The 20,961-nt window shown below is 38.3% G+C and overlaps 1 protein-coding gene across 1 annotated transcript in view; it reads right to left on the reverse strand.

Moving 5' to 3' along the window:
- Nucleotides 1–1,199: 1,199 nt before the first annotated feature.
- Nucleotides 1,200–20,961, reverse strand: part of LOC137238163 (very long chain fatty acid elongase 7) — a 107,506-nt gene continuing 87,744 nt past the window's right edge. Inside the window, exon 6 of the mRNA XM_067762833.1 lies at nt 1,200–2,655. Within this exon, the coding sequence (XP_067618934.1) occupies nt 2,332–2,655 (324 nt within the window). The 3' untranslated portion in view covers nt 1,200–2,331. The remainder of the gene's footprint in view (nt 2,656–20,961) is intronic.

Consider the following 20,961-nt stretch of genomic DNA (forward strand, 5'->3'; position numbering starts at 1 on the left):
CGTTTGTTTACATTTTTACGTGCGTGATAAATCTAAATGTTTTACCTTTTGCTATATTTGTGTAATTATTTCTACTTACACTCAGTGGTGAAGTGAATTTAAAAAAAAACAAGACCCCATTTCATGTGGTGCCCTTTTTTTTACCCGAGAGTATGCGTCTGGACTGCCTGTAGAAGCAGCTACGGTGGTTCTTGACTTTAGCTCACAGCTGCTATGACTCGCCCAAGAAATATCGTGAGTATGTGCCCGCAGACGCGCTTTGGACCCAGGATCACGGGTCCGAACGCTGAACTCAAAAATTTTATATCTGCTACGAGATATTTGCGGAAGAAATTGAAGAAAGAACTTCATATGGTTGTTGTAATTTTGAGTGATTCGTTACCCAACACAAAAAAATTGTGCACTTAGATAAGTGTTACGCTTTCATGCCCTCAATAATTAAAGTGTTTTGTTTTCTTTCTTTATTTTTATTTCAGTGTGTATCTTAGGAGGCTCCGGCGTTGAGGCGTAGAGGACGAGATGTTGGGACTTTGGGATGTCGAGTTTACGGGAAGTACACTTGCTTCGAAAAATGAATCTAAGGATTGTTACTTTTGCATACCTTTTTATTTCGTCTTTCTAGGTACTTTTGCCATTGACTTGGGAGTTCGGCCGTACCACTCGAGCGGGCCAAGGTACGCCCAACGCGGGGAACACCCACACCCTGACAGGTTTTCAAATCAACTCGCACAGTTTTGAGAGCTTTTTCCTTAATTATTGTGTCGTATTCCTTTGTTATGTTAGAGTTTTTAGTTGCGAAAAATGTTAGAAAAGTTACCAACGAGTGGGAAAAATTATTTCACTGGCAAAGTGTGCCGGCACCCTTAGCCAAAGAAAATGTCAAATTCTGTTTTATATGCTTTGCTTGGAACAAAAGCTGGGATTTGGCTACTTATCCATGTCAGATGGCGCCAGTGTCGCTCAATCTACCGTTCTCCATAAAAATAAATGCAATCTACTCATAATGCTTAAGATTGAAAAACTGCTTATGTGACGCGGCTTTATTCATTTTAAATATAAAGGTTGCGCCTGAATACAGGCAAAATTTATATAATGTAATGTTATGCGTTCACAAACACCAGTACATATCTATCCATGCATCTACATTAGACTGTACCACTTTCCATCATATGTTTTATTCATGGAAACTACAATTTACATACATTTTATAAATACTTTTTATTACATAAAATAAATACAAGGCGCGTTAGCCTCCGAACAGATTTTAGGCCGAGCTTATTTCTCTTCCAATTTAAGACGTGCTGCTTTTAATATTTCCTAGAAGTTGATTTGATGGAAAAACTAGTTTCTAAATTTTTAATGTTGCTTTGGCCGCGGCTCGATCTCCATATTTTAGGTGTGGTAGGCGAAAAACGCTATCACCACACACCGCAGGCTTCACTTTTTATTATAGTACGTTAAGAAACTTACCTAAGGAAGTCAGAAAATACATATTTGTGTAGTAGGAATTCGTATTTCCATACATAAAAATTCATATAACTATGACTTTAGGGTGTTACATTTTTATGCTCTGTTCCAGAAGAAAAACTGATTCTTTACAGCACTAAAAGTTTTACATCATTGCACTGTTTCTAGATTTTTAGCCACAGCTAATACACCATATATAAAAATGCTACTTCTATAATATAAAATTGATTCTCGTATTGTCTGAATTTGATTCAGAAATATCTTCTTTCGAAAAGTGTTTTAAAGAAAATATTGACATGTGGAGCTCTTTTGCGAAGTACTCAGAGATGACGCTTTGACTTGTGTGCCTCCAGAATGAGTTATCGAACTAAAGCCTTCAACTTGTTTAACAATAAGTTTAAATAAGTATCTTTTTTTTTAAGATTTTCTTTCATAAGTTTCTTCCAACAATTTTGCCGGAACAGCTCATGAAATTAAAGTTTCTTATAAATAATGAGCATAACTTCTTAAACTAAAATTTCAGTAATAATAAGTCTTAAATAAGTAAGAAATCTAATTTAAATTAAATCCTTCCTTTATCGCTTTGTCCTCCCTTGGTTATTTGCACCCCTGTGGCCTGTAGGTACTTTGCTATTTTCCCCATTTTTATTTTGAATATTTTTGTTTCGTAAATTTTATTTCGCTATCTATGGCCAATAAGTCGTTGCATCTTGTACCAATGTACTGTACTGTGCTGTACTTAACTGTACATTTTGTATATATGACGCATGTGTTCATACGTAAGCTATGTAATTTGTTTACAATTATGCAACTTAAAATTTCATCTAACCATTTGGCTTATTTTAGTTTCTTTTTTTTATTTATTCAATTTAGTTTCTCCTTTAATGCCAGCAAACCAATTGCAGCCATTGTATCCATGGTGTTATTATTCAATTCCAAAATTTGTTTCGTTGCTAACGTACAGTTATTTAGCGCTTTTGGCACGCCATTCATCTTAGCGGTAGCGGTGACATTGTTCCTGTTCTGCCTTTCTTGCGTTTTCTTATAGCTAGCCATGTAGAAATTCATGAAGAGACAGAAGAAAATTGAAGCATTCAGCAGCAGCAAAAGTGAGATGAATTTCGAAAACTGACATTGAGAACTTATAAGAGCGCGGGTAGTGTGCACAATACAGAGCACAAATTGAGCCTGAAAAGAAGAGAAAATAATAAAATAAATTTTTTTAAATAAATAAATCAGTGAAATTGAAATCTAAAAGTTGTTAAATATAAAAAAAAAAACTAAAAGAACGCGTCAATGACCACTTTTTAAAAGAGAAGAACGGTACATGGACGACTCAGCGGTGGACTCCCCTGACATCGTCATGAATAAATATTTCCCTGACTGAAATCACACACAGTTAAATAACTCTCCATGCTGGGGCTCATTACCACCAGAGGAAGTATTCGAAGCGTTGATAGGCATGAAAAATCTTTGTTACGCAATTAAAAACTTCCTTCATAGCAAATCATTTCGACTTGATGGCATCACTCCGATGACGCTATGAGACTCAGTCGTCCGCTTGTTGGAAAGAGTTAACAAAGCGATTATCGCTCTCACCTAGATCCCGCAGAGCTGGATGAAAATTAGAGTACTATTCCTACCCAAGGCGGCAGGACAAACACACGCAAACGCCAATTACCATAGACAAATAACCGTCACATCCGAATGCGCTGGAACGGCTTTTGGACTACATAAGGTCAATAATAACAGGAACACATACGGCCGATAGGAGTTGGTAAGGTGCATGCATCAGATTCTTTGCAAAATATGGTCGGACGAGTGCATGCCCGACGATTGGGATCCTGTAAACTGCGCCAACTTTGGCGGAATCTGGAACGATTAAGTCGACCGTGAATCAGCTGATGAGACCTTATCAGTGCGCCGTATAAATAAAGTAAATAAATGTAAGGCGCGATAGCCTCCGAAGAGAGTTGAGCTTCTCTTCCAATTTTGCGTCGTGCTCCTTTTAATTTCTCCGATAAATTGGCGGAACGGGACCTACATGTTTTTTTGCCAATTCCGAACGGCATCTGCAATGCAGATGAGTTTTCACTGAGAGATTTTCATGGCTGAAATACACACGGAGTGCCTGCCAAACACTGCCGAGGGGTGACCTCGCTTACAAAAATTGTCTTCTAATTGAAAAAACATGTTTCTAAAATTTTAAAGTTGTTTTGCCTGGAAGGCGAACCCAGGATCTTCGGTGTGGCAGTGTGGCTTCAGACCTGGTAAATATACCATCGATCAGATTTTCGCAATGCGCCAAAAACCCACGAAAAAGGAATTCTCACACATCACCTCTTCATAGAAATCTCTGGGATCTCCCTTCTTTGACGATCCTTGTAATCTGACTAAGTTGGAACCTAAGAAACTCCTGACGTTTGCTGCATCGACCTGTTGGTTTGAGTAGGGGAGAGATCCACGTGGTATCACAATGGGACCGTTTTGGGCCTAAGTGCATTGGTGCTCGCACCGGTGGCCACTATAACCTAACCTAACCTAACCTCTTCATCGATTTAAAAACCATCTTCGACAGCATGAAAAGGAGCTGCCTATATGCTACTTTGTCTGAATTTGGTTTCCCCGCAAAACTTATACGGCTGTGCAAAATGACATTGAGCAACACCATCAGCTTAGGGAGAGCTGAAAAGGACATCTCCGAACCGTACATTGTAAAAGGCTTCATTTATCTGGGAACAAGCATTAACACAAACAACAACATTAGCTCTGAAATCCAGCGAAGAATCACTCTAGCCAATAAATGCGACTTTGAACTAATGAGGCAATTGAAAAGTAAAGTCCTCTATCGGGAAACGAACTTCATGCTCGCACAAGTCACTTATCCCGTCCTGCTATATGATGGAGAAGCATGGACCATGACAACATCAGATGAAGCGGCTCTGGAAGTGTTCGAAAGAAAAGTTCTTCAACATAGTCCAGCGGATTAAACAATAATATAATAAACGTATTTTTTTCGGTGGTCGCCTATGAAAGCAGAGGGAGAGGGCGGCCACAATCCACTGGAAGGATCAGGTGGCAAATTATTTAAGTTCCCTTGGGGCGGCCAATTAGCGCCAGTTAACCTAGAGAAGAAGCAACTGGTGTGCCTTGTTGGACAGCCATAACCGTTTAAATAGTTAAGCGCCAATTAAGTAGGTTAGTACCAAAGATAATTGGAGAACTAATTGTTACAAAATTGGATATCTAAGCTGGGAGCAAGCGTGGGAGATGTATTATTTACTAAATAATCAGGTTTTTTGTGTTTTCCAAAATGTTAAATATATAAAAAGTGGGCGTGGTTATCATCCGATTTCGCTCATTTTCAATACCAATCTATTCTGGGTTCTGATAAGCTCGTGTACCAAATTTGGTGAAGATATCTCAATATTTACTCAAGTTATCGTGTTAACAGACAGACGGACGGACGGACATGCCTCAATCGAATTTTTTCTCGATACTGCTGATTTTGATATACGGAAGTCTGCATCTATCTCGATTCCTTTATACCTGTACAAGCAACCGCTATCCAATCAAAGTTATAATACCCTGTGTACAAGTATAGTAGGGTATAAAAATAGCTAAAGTGAGATATAAGTGATGGAATGCAGGGGAGGGGCTTTGATTGTACCATAACCCCCAAAACATATTTATGTAATAAAAAGTTAAAACAATGTTTCCCCGAGAATCACTATCACTTAATTTTCCATTATTGTAGAGTTATTTAATAATTTGGAAAATACATATATTTGCATGTCAAAAGTTGGGAATAGCTATTGCTATGAAAACAATTAAGTCTTTATTCCAAACTAAGTCAGTAGCTCGTTCGCGGCACGCTTGCGTGTTTAGAAAAATGATTTTTTAATTGTGTGAAATTCAGTAGCTAAATTATTGTTTAAGCATTTTAAACACTCTAACGATTAACAACTGAGGAAGTTATCATTTTGTAAAGCTCAACATTTGGCATAATGTTCTCAAGGCAGCTGAGATCGCCATTAAAATTAAAATAATGCAAAATTATTAAATTGGGAAACAGCAGAATAGAGCAGATAGATTTGCTTTTTGATAGTTGCGGGTTCGTTGCTTAAGTCTTTTGTAACTTTATTAGCAACAAACTTCCAGAAAAATTCCCTTATAATGTGAAAAACATTAATTGATTGACATAATCCGATTTGCGGTGGCAATTTAAGTCTAAAAGCCCAGCGATAAACTTCCTCTTACCCCTACGCCTTATTGTGCGAATTTCCTGAAACTTGATAAGCGGCTTTTCATATAAAAATTTCCATATTACTTACACACACTGTTAGCAAATCTTGACTGAAAGTGAAGCGGGCAAAACTTAAGTGGTTTTTTTTTCAGGACAATTTTAACTTGTAAAAGAGACACAAACATAAACTGTTTTAAAAAATTTCAAATCTTTCCAAAATTACAAGTGGAAATGAGAGAAAACATCAGAAATATTGGGAGAGCGCGCTCTCCTTGCGAAGGGATTGTCAGCCCAATTCTAAATATTCCCACGGAATTTTGTTCTCGCGGATTATTTTATTCCCGCGGAGAAATTCCTCCAATGATTTTCTCCTAGAGAGAACGGGAATTTGGGAATAGGAATTTCGAATTTTCGAAGTCAGCTGTTTTGTCAATTGAAATTTCGTTGCACATTTCTTATTTTCTTTAAAAAATTGAAAAGTATAATTATTTTTGCGAATTTCTTTGAAATTAAGAAATAAAGTATAAATAATGCACAGTATTGCATTTCAAATGGTATTCACTGAAATAAGTAATGAATTAGTGCCACAGCAACATCAACAGAGGAGCATAAGAAGAAGAAGACGGCGTGATAACACAAATCCGCTGGAGTTGTCTGCTTCCATTCAGCAAAGCAATTTTCTGGCGGCCAAGTCGAGGTGAATTCGTCTTTCGTCCTAATCCAAAATCTATTCAAGCCCTCGTAAAAAATCCTTACGCAATTTCTGGATGGCTGCATGATATATATTAAGAGCTCTTCCGTTGCTTATGATATACTTTTCGACTTAAAATAAAGAATATTGTAGTAGAATGTACATATTTTAGCACAAATATGTACAAATAAGTATTCTTTCTTAAAAGAACCAATTTACTTTAACTAATTTGATGTATTCCCTTTAATTTAAAAGTGAAAAAACTTCTAAGAAATGGCAGAGAAATCTCCTTCTCATTCACATTCATAATACCTACTTTTCTCCCATAACAGGTTTCCGCTTTTTCGAACATTGTTAAGAATAAGAGGAAAGGGAAAAGTGAAAAAAAATTACAAGGAGTTTTTATTTAGAATACTAGGAATGGGGGAAGGAAAAAACAAGGAATTTTTGTTTAGATTTTGGCTGTATATTTTGTCCGCTTTTCTCAAAAATTAACCAAGTCTGCCATATGACTCCTAACCAAGGTTATAGTCAAGTGTGCCACTTTGCAGCAAAATATTTGCTCTCGACTGTAGCAGGCATTTACCAACCATAAGCTACGATCACCTGCTACAAATTCCCGTTATATTGGTTGAACCAACAAAGTTCTAAGTCAAGACAACGAAAAAAACAAGTTTGAAAACAGTGCCTGGGTTGTTAGGTAATTTGTGTATTCTCAAATTATATAAGCCCCTAACTTTAAAAGCTGTAAACTGGTACATAAATAAATAAATCAGCCAAATATTTTATAAAATAGCGTATCCACGACGTTACTCAATTTGTTTATTATAATAATAAATATTTAAATTTCGAACCTGTTCTTAGCAAATTTGTATAAATGTTTGGAAATAATTAAACAAATTATTAAATTTGCGTACGAAAACGATTTTAAGGTAAATTATTATTCCCGAAGCGTTTATTTGATGCTCTTGTACTTCCGAGTTTGAGGTCAAGGTTGTGCTAAACAAATGAGGTAATTAGAGACCCTAAACTAAGTAGCGCAATTTGTATATATGCTTCCTGTATTTCTACCTAAATAAATAACTATAAAAGTACGTATATGCCTGCTATTTTTACTAATTTGAGCTAACATCTGGAATATGTATTTGTTTGTGAGTTTGTAAAAGCCATTCTAATGTAGTAGAATTAATATCTGTATTTAATTAGCGAGACATGCTCATATTGCTTTATACAATTGTTTTTGTTATTGTAATTAGAAAAAAATTGCAAAGTTTACAAACGGCGATGGTTACTAGGACATGTTTCTGAATTTCACTTCTTCATCAGCTAGCTTCTCAGGAGCTGAGTATTGAACTCGAAATCTCCAACATTCATACTGTGACGAATATCGCCCTAAGCAGCCACTCGTATTTACGTAAATAAATCAATCATCATTTACACATATACATACAAGGCCACGAAGAGATACTCACAAACACATGTAATCATCAGCCGAAGTAGTACTCACGCATACACCCGCATATGGTTATAAGATAATCTACAAACATACATGTATATAGAATTTACCAAGTAGGAGATACAACTATTATCGAAAGCGAAACGTCTAGACCTTAGTAGAAATATGCAGATGAGGCAACAGAGAGTATAAAAGCAGCACAAACCGAGGCATGACTAATTTGTTTTGATTTAAGCACGCTATTGGTTATGAAGTGTGAGTGTTATTGTGGAAGTACTCTCTAAGTAGTCTAATAAAGACTATTATGTATTATTGAATACTGGAGTTATTTATTCAACAATTTAGCTATTGGAACGTCAGCTGAAGGTTGCAAATACGCGGAATTTCCCAAAATTCGCTACAATGCTATATACTAGTGCAGTAGAATTAAAAAAAAAAAATAATAAAGTACAAAGAATGGACTCGAAAAGCATTATTTCAGGTAATGCACTGCGACTTATAAGTCTATTGTGTTCTCCTCCCTTCAAAGTACCCCAAACTAGCTAAGCATCTTCAGAAAATCGGCTCCATGGAGTGTACATATGTGCTTACGTTCAAGCTGGAATGAGCCGAAAATTTTAAGTCTTCTTCTCGCAGTGGCATCGCAATCAAGGATGTGCTAAAAATGTTGCTAGAACAGATGCCCAGCTCATATATGCGGCTTTTGACTCTGCGGTGAGCTGTAAATTCTCAAGTTACTTTTGGAGAGGTTTATACTAGCTCTGGACATTTCAGTATATGCCTTCCTGGCAAAGGTGTTTGCCTGCTCATTGCCCCCCACCACTCTTTGGTCTGAAGCCCAGGCCAGTCTGATCAATTCGTTCACGCGTGAGGCTATCCTAAATTGTGTTCTATTTCTTGTATACATCTAGAAGAAGTAGTCTGATTGTTCTCTCCCTTTTCCTTATAAAGAACTTGAGTTTTTTGGAATAGCATGAAAATTGGGTTTCTTGTATTCCAAAATGCTAGAACTGCGAAAAATCTTAGACCATATAAAATTTTCATTGTTTTTTCTTTCAAAATCGACTACAAACTTATGCTCGGTTTTTCAATGCAAGCTTAAACTCCAGTTAAAGTTGACTAGAATTTGACCCTGGAACTTCGGCCGCTTACTGCCACTCCGGCCGCTTAAGCTGAGATGAGCAGCAAAATTTTATGCTATCGAACAAAGTTAAACTTTTTTTTATGAAAACATAGAGTAGCGCAATGATAACAAAAACCAAATTCATAACTTCCGTAAATCACATTCAATTTGTCATTGCCTTTCAGACAATCGGTGCTAGTGACAGTAAATCAAAAATTTAATACGCTTGTCTGCACATACAAATTAGTTCTGACAACTATAAAATTCTAAAAAAAGGTTATGTTCGAAAAGAATGTCGACAACAGCTAACTAAAATAGCGTAACATAAATATGTATGTGATTGCTATGAGTAGTGTTTTTTTAGTCAAATTAGTTGATCCGTTGTATGAGAACTTTGATGCCGATTTGAATCCATATAACATGTCATCGATACATAAGTGTTATACATATATACATACATACATTCATTATACTACTAATAAAATAATCTTAATTCATCTGGCGACGTTATCGTTATAAACAATAACATGTAACACAAACAATCTAAATTGTCAATGGTCTTAAGGCAAATAAAATATGTCTAAATTTCTGTAAGATTTCTAAGCTTCGCCAATATTTTTCATTAGAGCGATATCTTCTCATTCAATAGATATTGTAACGAATTTTTGGAAATTCTTCTTATTTTGCACCTTCTGCTAACGTTCGTATCGCTGAACTGTCGAATAAATAACTCCAATATTCAGTATTGCAATATGGTCTTTATTTAGTATACTTTGTGAATAGTACAATTATAATTCAATATCACGTACTTCACAACAGCGTATTTAAATCAAACTGATTCCTGATTCCTCAGCTTGCGCTGCTTTTATACTCTCGATTTTCTCGTTCACTCATTTCTCCTAAGGTCTAGTCATTTCACGAACAGTTCGAGAACAATTGCAACTCATGCTTTGTTACGAGCTATATACATGTAAATTTGTAGATTATGGTTTTCTTATAGACATATGTGTGTGTATATGTGAGTAACTACTTCGGCTGATGACTAAATGTATGTGTGTGAGATATCTCTTTGTTGCCTTGTACATAAGTGTTGCCGCTTGCTGTGTTTTGTTGTTGCGATTACTTCCTAACAGCTTAGTGGTGCTAATATTCGCCACAATATATTAAACTCTCGGTAACTTAACTTTACAACTTTACGATAAAAAAATTTAACAAATCTGTAACTGTAAGGATGGGTGGCAACTCTTGTCAAACAATTTTTTATTGAAAAACTACGTGAAATACGTTTGCATTCAAATATTCGTATATTTCATTTGTTTTTTGGCTTTAAACAGGCGGCAACCTTAAAAAATATGGCTCAAATATGGACACATCGGTAAAAGAGCATTTGATATAGCGAAATACCCATATATAAAATTTCATACAAATCGGTTATGCTGTTAATGTAGTTGGTACGCAATAAATGTTACATGGTAATGTGGCAACCATAGGTGATAGCTCGACTTAAAAATACTTATGTATATAGATCTACGGTGTAAAATACGTTTCCTTAGATATCCATATTGACATAGCGGCATTAATTAAAAACAAGTAAAGGTGTCAAAGTTCGGGTGTAAGCGAACATTATATACTCAGCGTGAGCTTCAATTGTACATTTCATTTCAGATAAATTACTTTTCTACATAACACCGTGCACCGCCCGTTTAAAACAAAATGTCTCCCCATTTCCTCTTACAATGAAACTTGATAAGTGAAATATCATTGATTCAAAACTATTTTTTGCTAAGTTATAGCTCATTATTCTAGTATACGACCCTTTTAAACTTGTTTTATATCTAAGTTGCTGTGGTTTTTAACCGATCCTGTCCATTTTTATTAGAAATATTTTCTGCTATAAGGAAAATATGTGTACACAATTTCATTGCGATATGTTAATTTTTCTTCGAGTTATGGCTCCCGTAATATAGAAAATTGCTTAGCCATAAAAGGGGCGGTGTAACACTTATTTCCAAAAATTTTAGTGTTTTCCCATTTAATGTTATAATTCAATTTAGAAAGTAAAATTCTATTGATACAAAGCTCTTTTTCGCTAAGATATAGCTTATCTTATTCGTCCACGACCCTTTTAAAAATCTTTTATATAAAAGTGGGCGTGGTCCTTAAACGATTTCGTTAATTTTTCTTCAAAGGATTCCTTATAGTAAACGAAACCTCTCTGCCGAATTTTTTTACGATAGGTTTAACGATTTTTGATTTATGATTAATAATATTTGTAAAATTGATTTTATCACAAGTGGGCGGTGCTACGCCCATTTAAACAATTTTTTTCAAATTTTAATCAAGAGTCTCAATATCAGTCCACACGTCAAATTTCAAAATTCTAGGTGTATTATTTACTAAATAACCAGGTTTTTTGTGTTTTCCAAAATGTTATATATATAAAAAGTGGGCGTGGTTATCATCCCATTTCGCTCATTTTCAATACCAATCTATTCTGGGTCCAGAAAAGCTCGTGTACAAAATTTGGTGAAGATAACTCAATATTTACTCAAGTTATCGTGTTAAAGGACAGACGGACGGACGGAAGGACATGGCTCATTCAAATTTTTTTTCGATACTGACGATTTTGATATATGTGACCTGGGACGTTACATGCGAAAAAAAGTTTTCGAGAAAACAGAGATTGAAGTGAAACAACTTGTTCCGTCAGTTTCTCGTTACTTACTTTTTTGTTAAATTGTTACTCGGGGGGTTTTTGGTTTTTGATTTTTCAGATTTTACCACGTGAAAGAGCGTCCCGAACTCTATACGAATCGACAAGAAAGTGCAAAATGATTTTTTGACACGTAAGGTCCCTTTTCATAGACCAGGTCACATATGGAAGTTTATATCTATATCGATTCTTTTATACCTGTACAACCAACCGTTATCCGATGTTAATATACTCTGTGTGCAAAGCACGCTGAGTATAAAACAGTTAAATAGGTGGGCACTTTGTAAACATCTTCAAGCCCTTTTCAAGTAAGCGGATGTATAATAAAATAAATATAATGAAATTAAATGGTAATCCTGAGTGGCAGCCATGACTAAACATGTTGGTTTCGAAATACATCGGAGTAGGTAGAGGGAGAGGTAAATGTAGAGATAGAGGATGCGAGTTTGAAATTTGTTAGTTGCAGTTGACAAGTAATCGATTGCCTTATAGTTATGTAATGTTTTTCTCGATATTCTTCTTTTATTGTTATTTTCGCTACCGAGATTTTCCCCAGGTGTACGATGATGCCATAACCTTTCCCCTCTGAACCATTTTACGCACCTAATTAAAGCTACCAAGGTCCCTATGTCATACTCCACTACCTGGAATATATTATCTTAGAAAACTATCTGCATACATATCTATAAGACAGCGCCTAGATAGTACAAAAGTGGAAATTTTATTCCTCCTTAAGGTGTACCCGTGATGGGATCTTTTAAGATACCATTTTGGCCATGTTTCTTGTCCGACACCCCGGAGTTAGTAGCCATCTTTCGTTGGCGGTGGATGCGCTCTTTTAGCATTAACTTACATATGGCACGGCATACACTTAAACATTCGTTTTCAGGAAGAATCTACCTAGTCGTACCATGCCTAGCGGGTTCATCTGAAATACGTGTGGTGTACATGGTTCTGTTGGACATCTCTTGAAGAGATCGTTGACACTTTAATTAACACAAATTGAACGCGTAAGAGCACATGGATATGATGGCCGTCTGGCTTTCGCTGAAAACAAAGACTTCGCTGCCGATATTGTGGCCTCCTATCTAAACTGTGGTCTGTGTGTGATGGCTGATACTTCTGCCTGGAAGACACTACAGTGATTCGGTGCACTAAAGGAGAGTTGGAAGTCAAGGCCTCTTGAAAGAAATTCTCCTCCAACTCTACTATTAAAATGCTGCTATCAGACGCAAGACACCTATCCAACTCTGCCTAATCATCTCTGCTAGCAATGTTTAACATAAAATTCCTTTCCGTAACTATTGTAATGGCACAGTGATCTGTGCTAGGAGGAAGAAAGCGGTATTTGTTTAATATGCTCGAGTGTGTTATGTGTTTAGTGTTCCAATTGCATAACTCTCTTAAACGCAGGGTTGCCATTGCTGCTGCTTGCTAAGCAGCTGTATCCAAGGGTAGGATGTCAAGAATGTACGGAAGAGCTTCACTAGGCGTTGTTCGTGGAGCACAAAAATGAATTGAAAATTTTAATAGCCTTTTCTTTATTTTTGCTCATTTAAAAAAAATGTAAGTGCGTTATATAACAAAAACTATGAAAATTACGAAAAAGTTCCCAAAATTAGAATAACTCGATACGTTTTAATCTTCAAGCAAAGTTTCCAATTTTTTATTTAAAAAATTCCCGAATTTTCCAAATTTTTCGAAGATGTTTTCGATTGGTTTATACAGTTTTCGCTAAAAAAATTTATTGAAGTTGTTTTTTTTTAAACTAGTAAAAACTAAAAATAACAAAATAACTGATAAAATTTGCAAATAGCTTTCGCTGCTATTATTATTTTATTTTTTTATACCTTTCATGAAAATGAAATGGTATATTAACTTTGGCACAAATCTCAAAATTGTAAGTCCTTAAAGGAAAATAGTATAAGTATAGCGAAATAATCAGGGAAGAGCTGAGTTGATTTAGCCATGTCCGTCTGTCCGTCTGTCTGTTTGTATGGAAACTAGTCCCTCAGTTTTTGAGATATCTTGATAAAATTTGGTGAGCGGGTGTGATTAGGTGTCCGATTAGACATTTGGCGGAACCGGTCGGATCGGACCACTATAGCATATATCCTCCATACATATCAGAAAAAGAGGATTTATGTCATATCTTCCTCATCAGATTGAAGCTTCAAACATCACCATATACTTTCGTATATTGCACATATTGTTGTCTAAAAAAATGGATGAGATCGGTCTATATATAGTATATATCCCCCGATTGTTCCGATAAGAAACTTTTCGTAATTATTGTCCTATTTTAAGAGCTAGAGGCTTCAAATTTCAACGAATGCTTACGTACATAGCATATATTGTTGTTTGAAAAAATCATAGAGATCGGTGGTATATATATTATATACCCCATATAAACTGTCATTTGTGCCCTTTTTTTACGGCTAGAAGCTTCAAATTTCATCAAATTTCATCAAATACTTACGCTTACGTAATATATTGTTGAAATACGTGATTCGTAGCCATAGTTTTTTACATGCAAACGACAAAAAACGTGAAACCTTGCATCCTCGCACAAAGTACCTACCTATTTTTTATACTCAGCGTGCTTTGCACACAGAGTATATTAACTTTGATTGGATAACGGTTGGTTGTACAGATATAAAGGAATCGAGATAGATATAGACTTCCATATATGAAAATCATCAGTATCGAAAAAAAATTTGATTGAGCTTATCTGGACCCAGAATAGATTGGTATTGAAAATGAACGAAATCGGATGATAACCTCGCCCACTTTTTAGATATATAAAATTTTGGAAAACATAAAAAACCTGATAATTTAGTAAATAATACACCTAGAATGCTGAAATTTGACATGTGAACTGATATTGAGACTCCTGATAAAAATTTGGAAAACATTTTCAAAACGAGCGTGGCACCGCCCACTTATGATAAAATCAATTTTACAAATATTATTAATCATAAGTCAAAAATCGTTAAACCTATCGTAACAAAATTCGGCGGAGAGGTTGCCTCTACTGTAAGGAATGATTTGAAGAAAAATTAACGAAATCGGTTATGGACCACGCCCACTTTTATATAAAAGATTTCAAAAAGGGTCGTAGACGAAAATAATAAGCTATATCTGAGCGAAAAAGAGCTTTGTGTCAATAGAATTTTACTTTCTAAATTGAATTATAACATTAAATTGGAAAACATTAAAATTTTTGAAAATGGGTGTGGCACCGCCCCTTTTATGACTAGGCAATTTTCTATGTTTCGAGAGCCATAACTCGAAGAAAAATTAACATATCGTAATGAAATTGTGTACACATATTTTCCTTATAGCATAACATATTTCTAGTAAAAATGGACGGGATCGGTTAAAGACTACGGCAACTTAAATATAAAACAAGTTTAAAAGGGTCGTAAACTAGAATAATAAGCTATAACTTAGCAAAAATTGTTTTCGATCAATGATATTTCACTTATCAATTTTTATTGAAATGGGGAAACATTTTATTTAAACGGGCGCTGCCACGTGTTATGTAGAAAAGTAATTTATCTGAAATGAAATGTACAATTGAAGCTCACGCTGAGTATATAATGTTCGCTTACACCCGAACTTAGACACCTTTACTTGTTTATTTTATATTTATCTTAAAAATCGTTTAGGTATGTACATCTGTTCACTATATAATTCTTATCTTATACAGCCGATTATTTGGAGATTACGAATGGGATAAGATTGTTGTTCAGCCCCATTCATGAAAGGTATGAAGCCAGTCCCGTCCTTACTTGTTTTTATTTGTTATTATTTTGACTAGCACCCAAAGTCTAATTGAGATTAACAGGTCATTAGCTTCTAAAGTAGGTGCTTATGTAATTGTATAGGTAAACTGAAAAAATTAAAAATCAATATAAATTTTCATTCAACTTACAACTGTCGGTTATAGGACACCTAATAATATAAGGATGATAAACAGATTTTTTGCTACGCGGCTTAAAGTGCAATTTAATTTCGACAGTGACAGAGCTTGATATTTTAGTCTTGTTTTAGTTATTTTTATTTGGCTATTGACTTCTTACTTTTCAGTTACCGTTTCTGAAATTCAAGTTCTATTTTATTTGTGTATTTTCTTTGTACTAGGATTAGAGTTCATTATTTGTGCAAAATGCTGCAGAAATTATTTTTAAATAAAAACTATAATTTGGCAAGATTTTTTATGAAATCGGAAAAATTGCACATTCATGCTTCTGGATAGTGGGCGAAGATATGGTACTTCAAACGCTTCTAACACTGACATATTTTAAAATATTCCAAAAGAAATAGATAATTTTCATAGTTTTCTTTCATTATATTATAGTAACGCTTTCCCTCTGTTGTCAGTCTTACAAAATGGAGGAGCCCCTGTTGTTGTTGTTGTAGCAATGCTCGCCCCACCTAATAGCCGCGACCGATCACAAATTGTCATCAATATCCTCTAACGGGAGTCCGAGGAAACTTGCCGTTTCAACAGGGGTGGACCATAAGGAAAGGGGTGTTAGAGGCGTTGGTTCCACATTACAATTAAAGAGATGGTTGGTGTCATGTGGGGACACATTGCAAGCAGGGCATACATTTTGTATGTCGGGGTTGATTCTGGATAGGTAAGAGTTTAACCTGTTACAGTATCCAGAACGAAGTTGAGCAAGAGTGACACGCGTTTCCCTGGGGAGTATGCGTTCCTCTTCTGCGAGTTCTGGATATTTTTCTTCAAGTACTGGATTCACCGGGCAATTCCCGACATAAAGGTCCGACGCCTGTCTATGGAGTTCACCAAGGACCTGCTTGTGTTTTTCCGCTTCATACGGCTGGGTTCTCAGGTGCCGTATTTCCTCAAAATGCTTACGGAGATGACTCCTTAGGCCCCTAGGCGGTGCTGGTTCGTCAATCAGATGTCTGTTGGGATGCCCAGGTTTCTGGGTATTCAACAGAAACTGTTTGGTCAGCATCTCATTTCTCTCCCTGATGGGGAGTATTCTCGCCTCATTATGCAGATGATGTTCTGGGGACATAAGAAGACAGCCCGTGGCGATTCTGAGAGCAGTATTTTGGCAGGCCTGTAGTTTCTTCCAGTGAGTGGTTTTTAGGCTTGGCGACCATATGGGTGACGCGTACCACGTAATCGGCTGGCTAATTGCTTTGTATGTGGTCAAGAGCGTTTCTTTATCTTTTCCCCAGGTACTGCCAGCAAGGGATTTGAGGATTTTATTACGGCTCTGAATTCTTGGAACAATTGCGGTTGCGTGCGCACCAAAATGTAGATCCTGATCAAACGTCACACCCAAGATTTTGGGGTGTAAGACAGTCGGTAGCGTAGTGCCATCGACGTGGATGTTCAATATGGTCGACATTTGGGGCGTCCATGTTGTAAATAAGGTCGCGGAAGATTTAGTCGGTGACAGTGCCAGGTTTCGCGAGGCGAAAAAACTGGAGAGATCAGGGAGATAGCCGTTTATTTTATTGCATAGCTCATCGATCTTTGGGCCTGGGCCTGTGGCCATTATTGTGCAGTCATCGGCGTAGGAAACGATTGTGACTCCTTCCGGTGGTGAAGGTAGCTTAGATATGTAGAAATTAAACAAAAGCGGGGATAGGACACCACCCTGTGGCACCCCTTGTTTAATTCTCCTTGGTTTTGATGTTTCGTTTCTAAATTGCACCGCCTGCCGACCACCCAGATAATTTGCGGTCCACCTTTTAAGACATGGGGGAAGGGTGGACCCTTCCAGGTCTTGCAGTAACGAGCCATGGTTGACCGTATCAAAAGCTTTTGATAGGTCTAACGCTACGAGTACTGTTCTATGGTGGGGATATTGATTCAAACCGCAATTTATCTGGGTGCTAATGACATTTAGCGCGGAGGTAGTGCTATGGAGTTTTCTGAAGCCATGCTGGTGAGGGGCTAGCTGCAAATGTGCTTGGAAATAAGGGAGCAAAATGGCTTCAAGCGTCTTTGCCACTGGCGATAGGAGAGATATCGGACGATATGACTCACCTACGTTAGCTGGTTTCCCAGGCTTTAGTAGCGGGACCACCTTGGCCATTTTCCATTTCTCGGGTATGACAAAGGTGGAAAGAGACAGGTTGAAGACATGCGCTAAATATTTGAAACCCTCTTTCCCTAGGTTTTTAAGCATCGGCATGGCTATGCCGTCTGGGCCCACTGCTTTGGATGGTTTAGCGCGACCAATGGCGTCCTCAACCTCTCTAGCGGTGATGGTAATTGATGACGCGCTGAGTTTGTGTTTATGTGCGTGTCTATTGGCTCTCCGTCTATCTTTGTCGACCGTAGCATGCATTATATATTGTCGGCAGAAAGCGCTCGCGCATTTTTTCGCATCCGACAGCACCTTATCGCCAAAGGCGATGGAAACTTTGTCTTTGTGCTTAGTCGGATTCGATAGGGACTTTATGGTGGACCAAAGTTTACCTACACCGGTAGAGAGGTTACAACCTCTTAGGTGCTCTTCCCATTTCGCCCGCTTGTGTTCGTCCACAAGCAATCTGATGCGTTGGTTTATATCCCTTATTTAGGGGTCGCCTGGATCAAGCTGTCTTATAAGGTCGCGTTCCCTCGCTAAGCTCGCGGCCTCCGCCGGGAAGTGGGGCCGGATTTCGGGAATTCTCCCGGCGGGAATGAAATGTGCCGAGGCGAATTCAATGACCTTACGGAAGGCACGCTCTCCTTGGCGGGCATCAGTCGGGATAGGGAGGGCAGCAAAGCTGCTGTCTGTTGCAGATTTATATTCTTCCCACTTTCCTTTTTTGAAGTTTATGAAAGTGCGTTTTTCGGTGACGATGAAGTCGGCGGTACGCTCGAACGAAATAAGTATGGGCAGGTGGTCGGATGCCAATGTTACCATCGGCTGCCAGTTGACGCAGTTTACGAGTTCTGCGCTCACGATTGAGATATCTGGCGAGCTATGACAGCTTCCTACCATACGTGTGGGGGCGTCTCCGTTTATTGTGCAGAACGTCGTTTCGTCTATTTGATCCGCCAACATCTCACCCCTACTGTCCGCCCGCAAGTTTGAATGCCATAGGTCGTGATGGGCATTGAAATCGCCTAAGATAATGCGATTGTTGCCAGTGAGTAAGGCCTCGATATTAGGGCGGTATCCACTGGGGCAACAGGTGACAGGAGGGATGTAGATGTTGATGATTTCTAGATTTGCATCGCCTGACCGGACAGATAGGCCTTGACGTTCTAAGACATTGTCACTGCGGTCGATGCCAGGATCAAATATATGATATTGCACAGAGTGGTGTATAATAAACGCGAGGCCGCCTCCATTTCCGCTCTCGCGGTCTTTCCTGTGGACATTATAACCAGAGCAGGTCTGCAATGCAGATCTTGCTGTGAGTTTAGTCTCTTGAATCGCAGCAATGCGGATGTTGTGCCGCTTCATGAAATCGACTATCTCCGTAATCTTCCCAGTTAGTCCATTACAGTTGAACTGCAGAATTCTGAAGTGCATGAGGGGTGACGCCGCCACTCTAGGGATAAGTGAGGGGTGACTACGCCTAGGTTGTGGGAGGCCAGGACGCAATTGCTGTTGTGGCCTTGGGACTGGGCGCCCTTGGGCAAGCATTGGGGTACCCGGATGATTTGGGTTTGCGACCTGGCAAAATGGCGCGATGAAACCCGTCGGGGGGTTGCCGTCGCGGAGACCAGAACATCTAGGAAAGTGGCACCACCCAAGGCAGGAGCTGCATTGAGCGGATGTCGCAAACCTATATATTCTCTGCTGGCAGACGGTGCAAACGGAGGCAGGGACTAAGAGTCTGTTTCCCTGACCTGCACGATTGCTGCCAGAAAAGAGGGGGGGAGAAGAAGACGGGGGCAGGGGCTGATGCTCAGCATTGCTACCAGCTCTACTGCGAAGGTAGTAGTTATGAGTGGTATCAGCTGTTTGAGTTGTTGGCGCCGTGGGGCGCGAGCAGCAGCGGGTACTTGTTGTGGCTTGCTGAGCAGCGAAGCTGCTGGAAGGTTGTGGGGATACGCTTAGGCGTAGACTACGGGACGCCCTTGGGCGTGAGCAGCAAGGAGCCACAAAAGATTTATAAAAGTTACGTGGACGTCGGGTTTTGGGATCAAGCCCAGAACAACCTGTCCGATGCAACCATCCCTTGCACGAGACACACTGAACAGAGTATGACCGTCCTAAAAAGATTCTTTTCTGGCAAATGCAGCAAAACCATTTCTCAGGACCGGGGTCAGGAGACGGACCCGGATTGGGTTCGATACCTTCCCGGAGTAAGAGAATATGTAGCAGTCCTGCTGCAAGGAGCTGCTGGGAGGATGACAATTTTTGGGAGGGACGAAACAAATTAAATGGGGTCACACTGAAATGACAGTCCTTGGTCGGGAAAAATCCCGAGGCGCTCCGGTACATAGAACCGACTGCCTTGGGAAGCGGGAGCCCCTAATTCCGAACGGTGGGTCAATTTTTTTAGCTCACCTCGATCTCGCTACTATAACAGGTTAAATTCATACTTATTTAGAAACAACCCCGGCATACATAATATATATCCTGCTTGCAACGTGCCCCCAATTGATGCAAACCATCCTTTCAATGGCAATATGGAACAAATGCCTCTAACAGCCCTCTCTCTGGTCCACCCCTGTTGAAACTGCAAGTTTCCTTGTACTCTCGTTAGGGGATATTGATGACAATTTGCGAGTGGACGGCCCTATTGAATGGGGCGAAGCATTGCTAAAACAACAACAAGACACTTAACTTATATGAAAATGAGGCCCAAAGATAGTGCACTATAAGAAAGCTGATCATAAGCCTAAATCCTTTTATTTTATAAGGTTAACAAATGTTCCACTAAGTCTTCTTACAGTAACATTTACGATTGCAATTAGAATTACTATTAGGTTCACGGGTACAGTAAAGGCTATAATTACACAGGCCGACAAAATTTAACCAACATTCAGACCCAGAAACCAGACTATATATTTATAATGCGCTGAATCGAAATCTGGCCTCGGAATTGCTCTATCAGCCCTGGGTTTTGAGATATCCTAACCTTAAAGTACAAAAAACACCGTTTTTGCCCATATTTGAGGTTATGTAGCCTTGCAGATGTTTTCGTTCACCAAAATTAAGGGATGGAATCTTTAAATGCAAGTCTTCTCTTTCAAATGGCATTGAGCTTGCTCAAATACCGTTTTTTTCATGTTTCTAAATTTTCGTGCACCTGAAAATCGATTGAG

This window comes from Eurosta solidaginis, chromosome 1, assembly GCF_040869045.1.
Source record: "Eurosta solidaginis isolate ZX-2024a chromosome 1, ASM4086904v1, whole genome shotgun sequence".
Classification (NCBI taxonomy): Eukaryota; Metazoa; Arthropoda; class Insecta; order Diptera; family Tephritidae; genus Eurosta; species Eurosta solidaginis.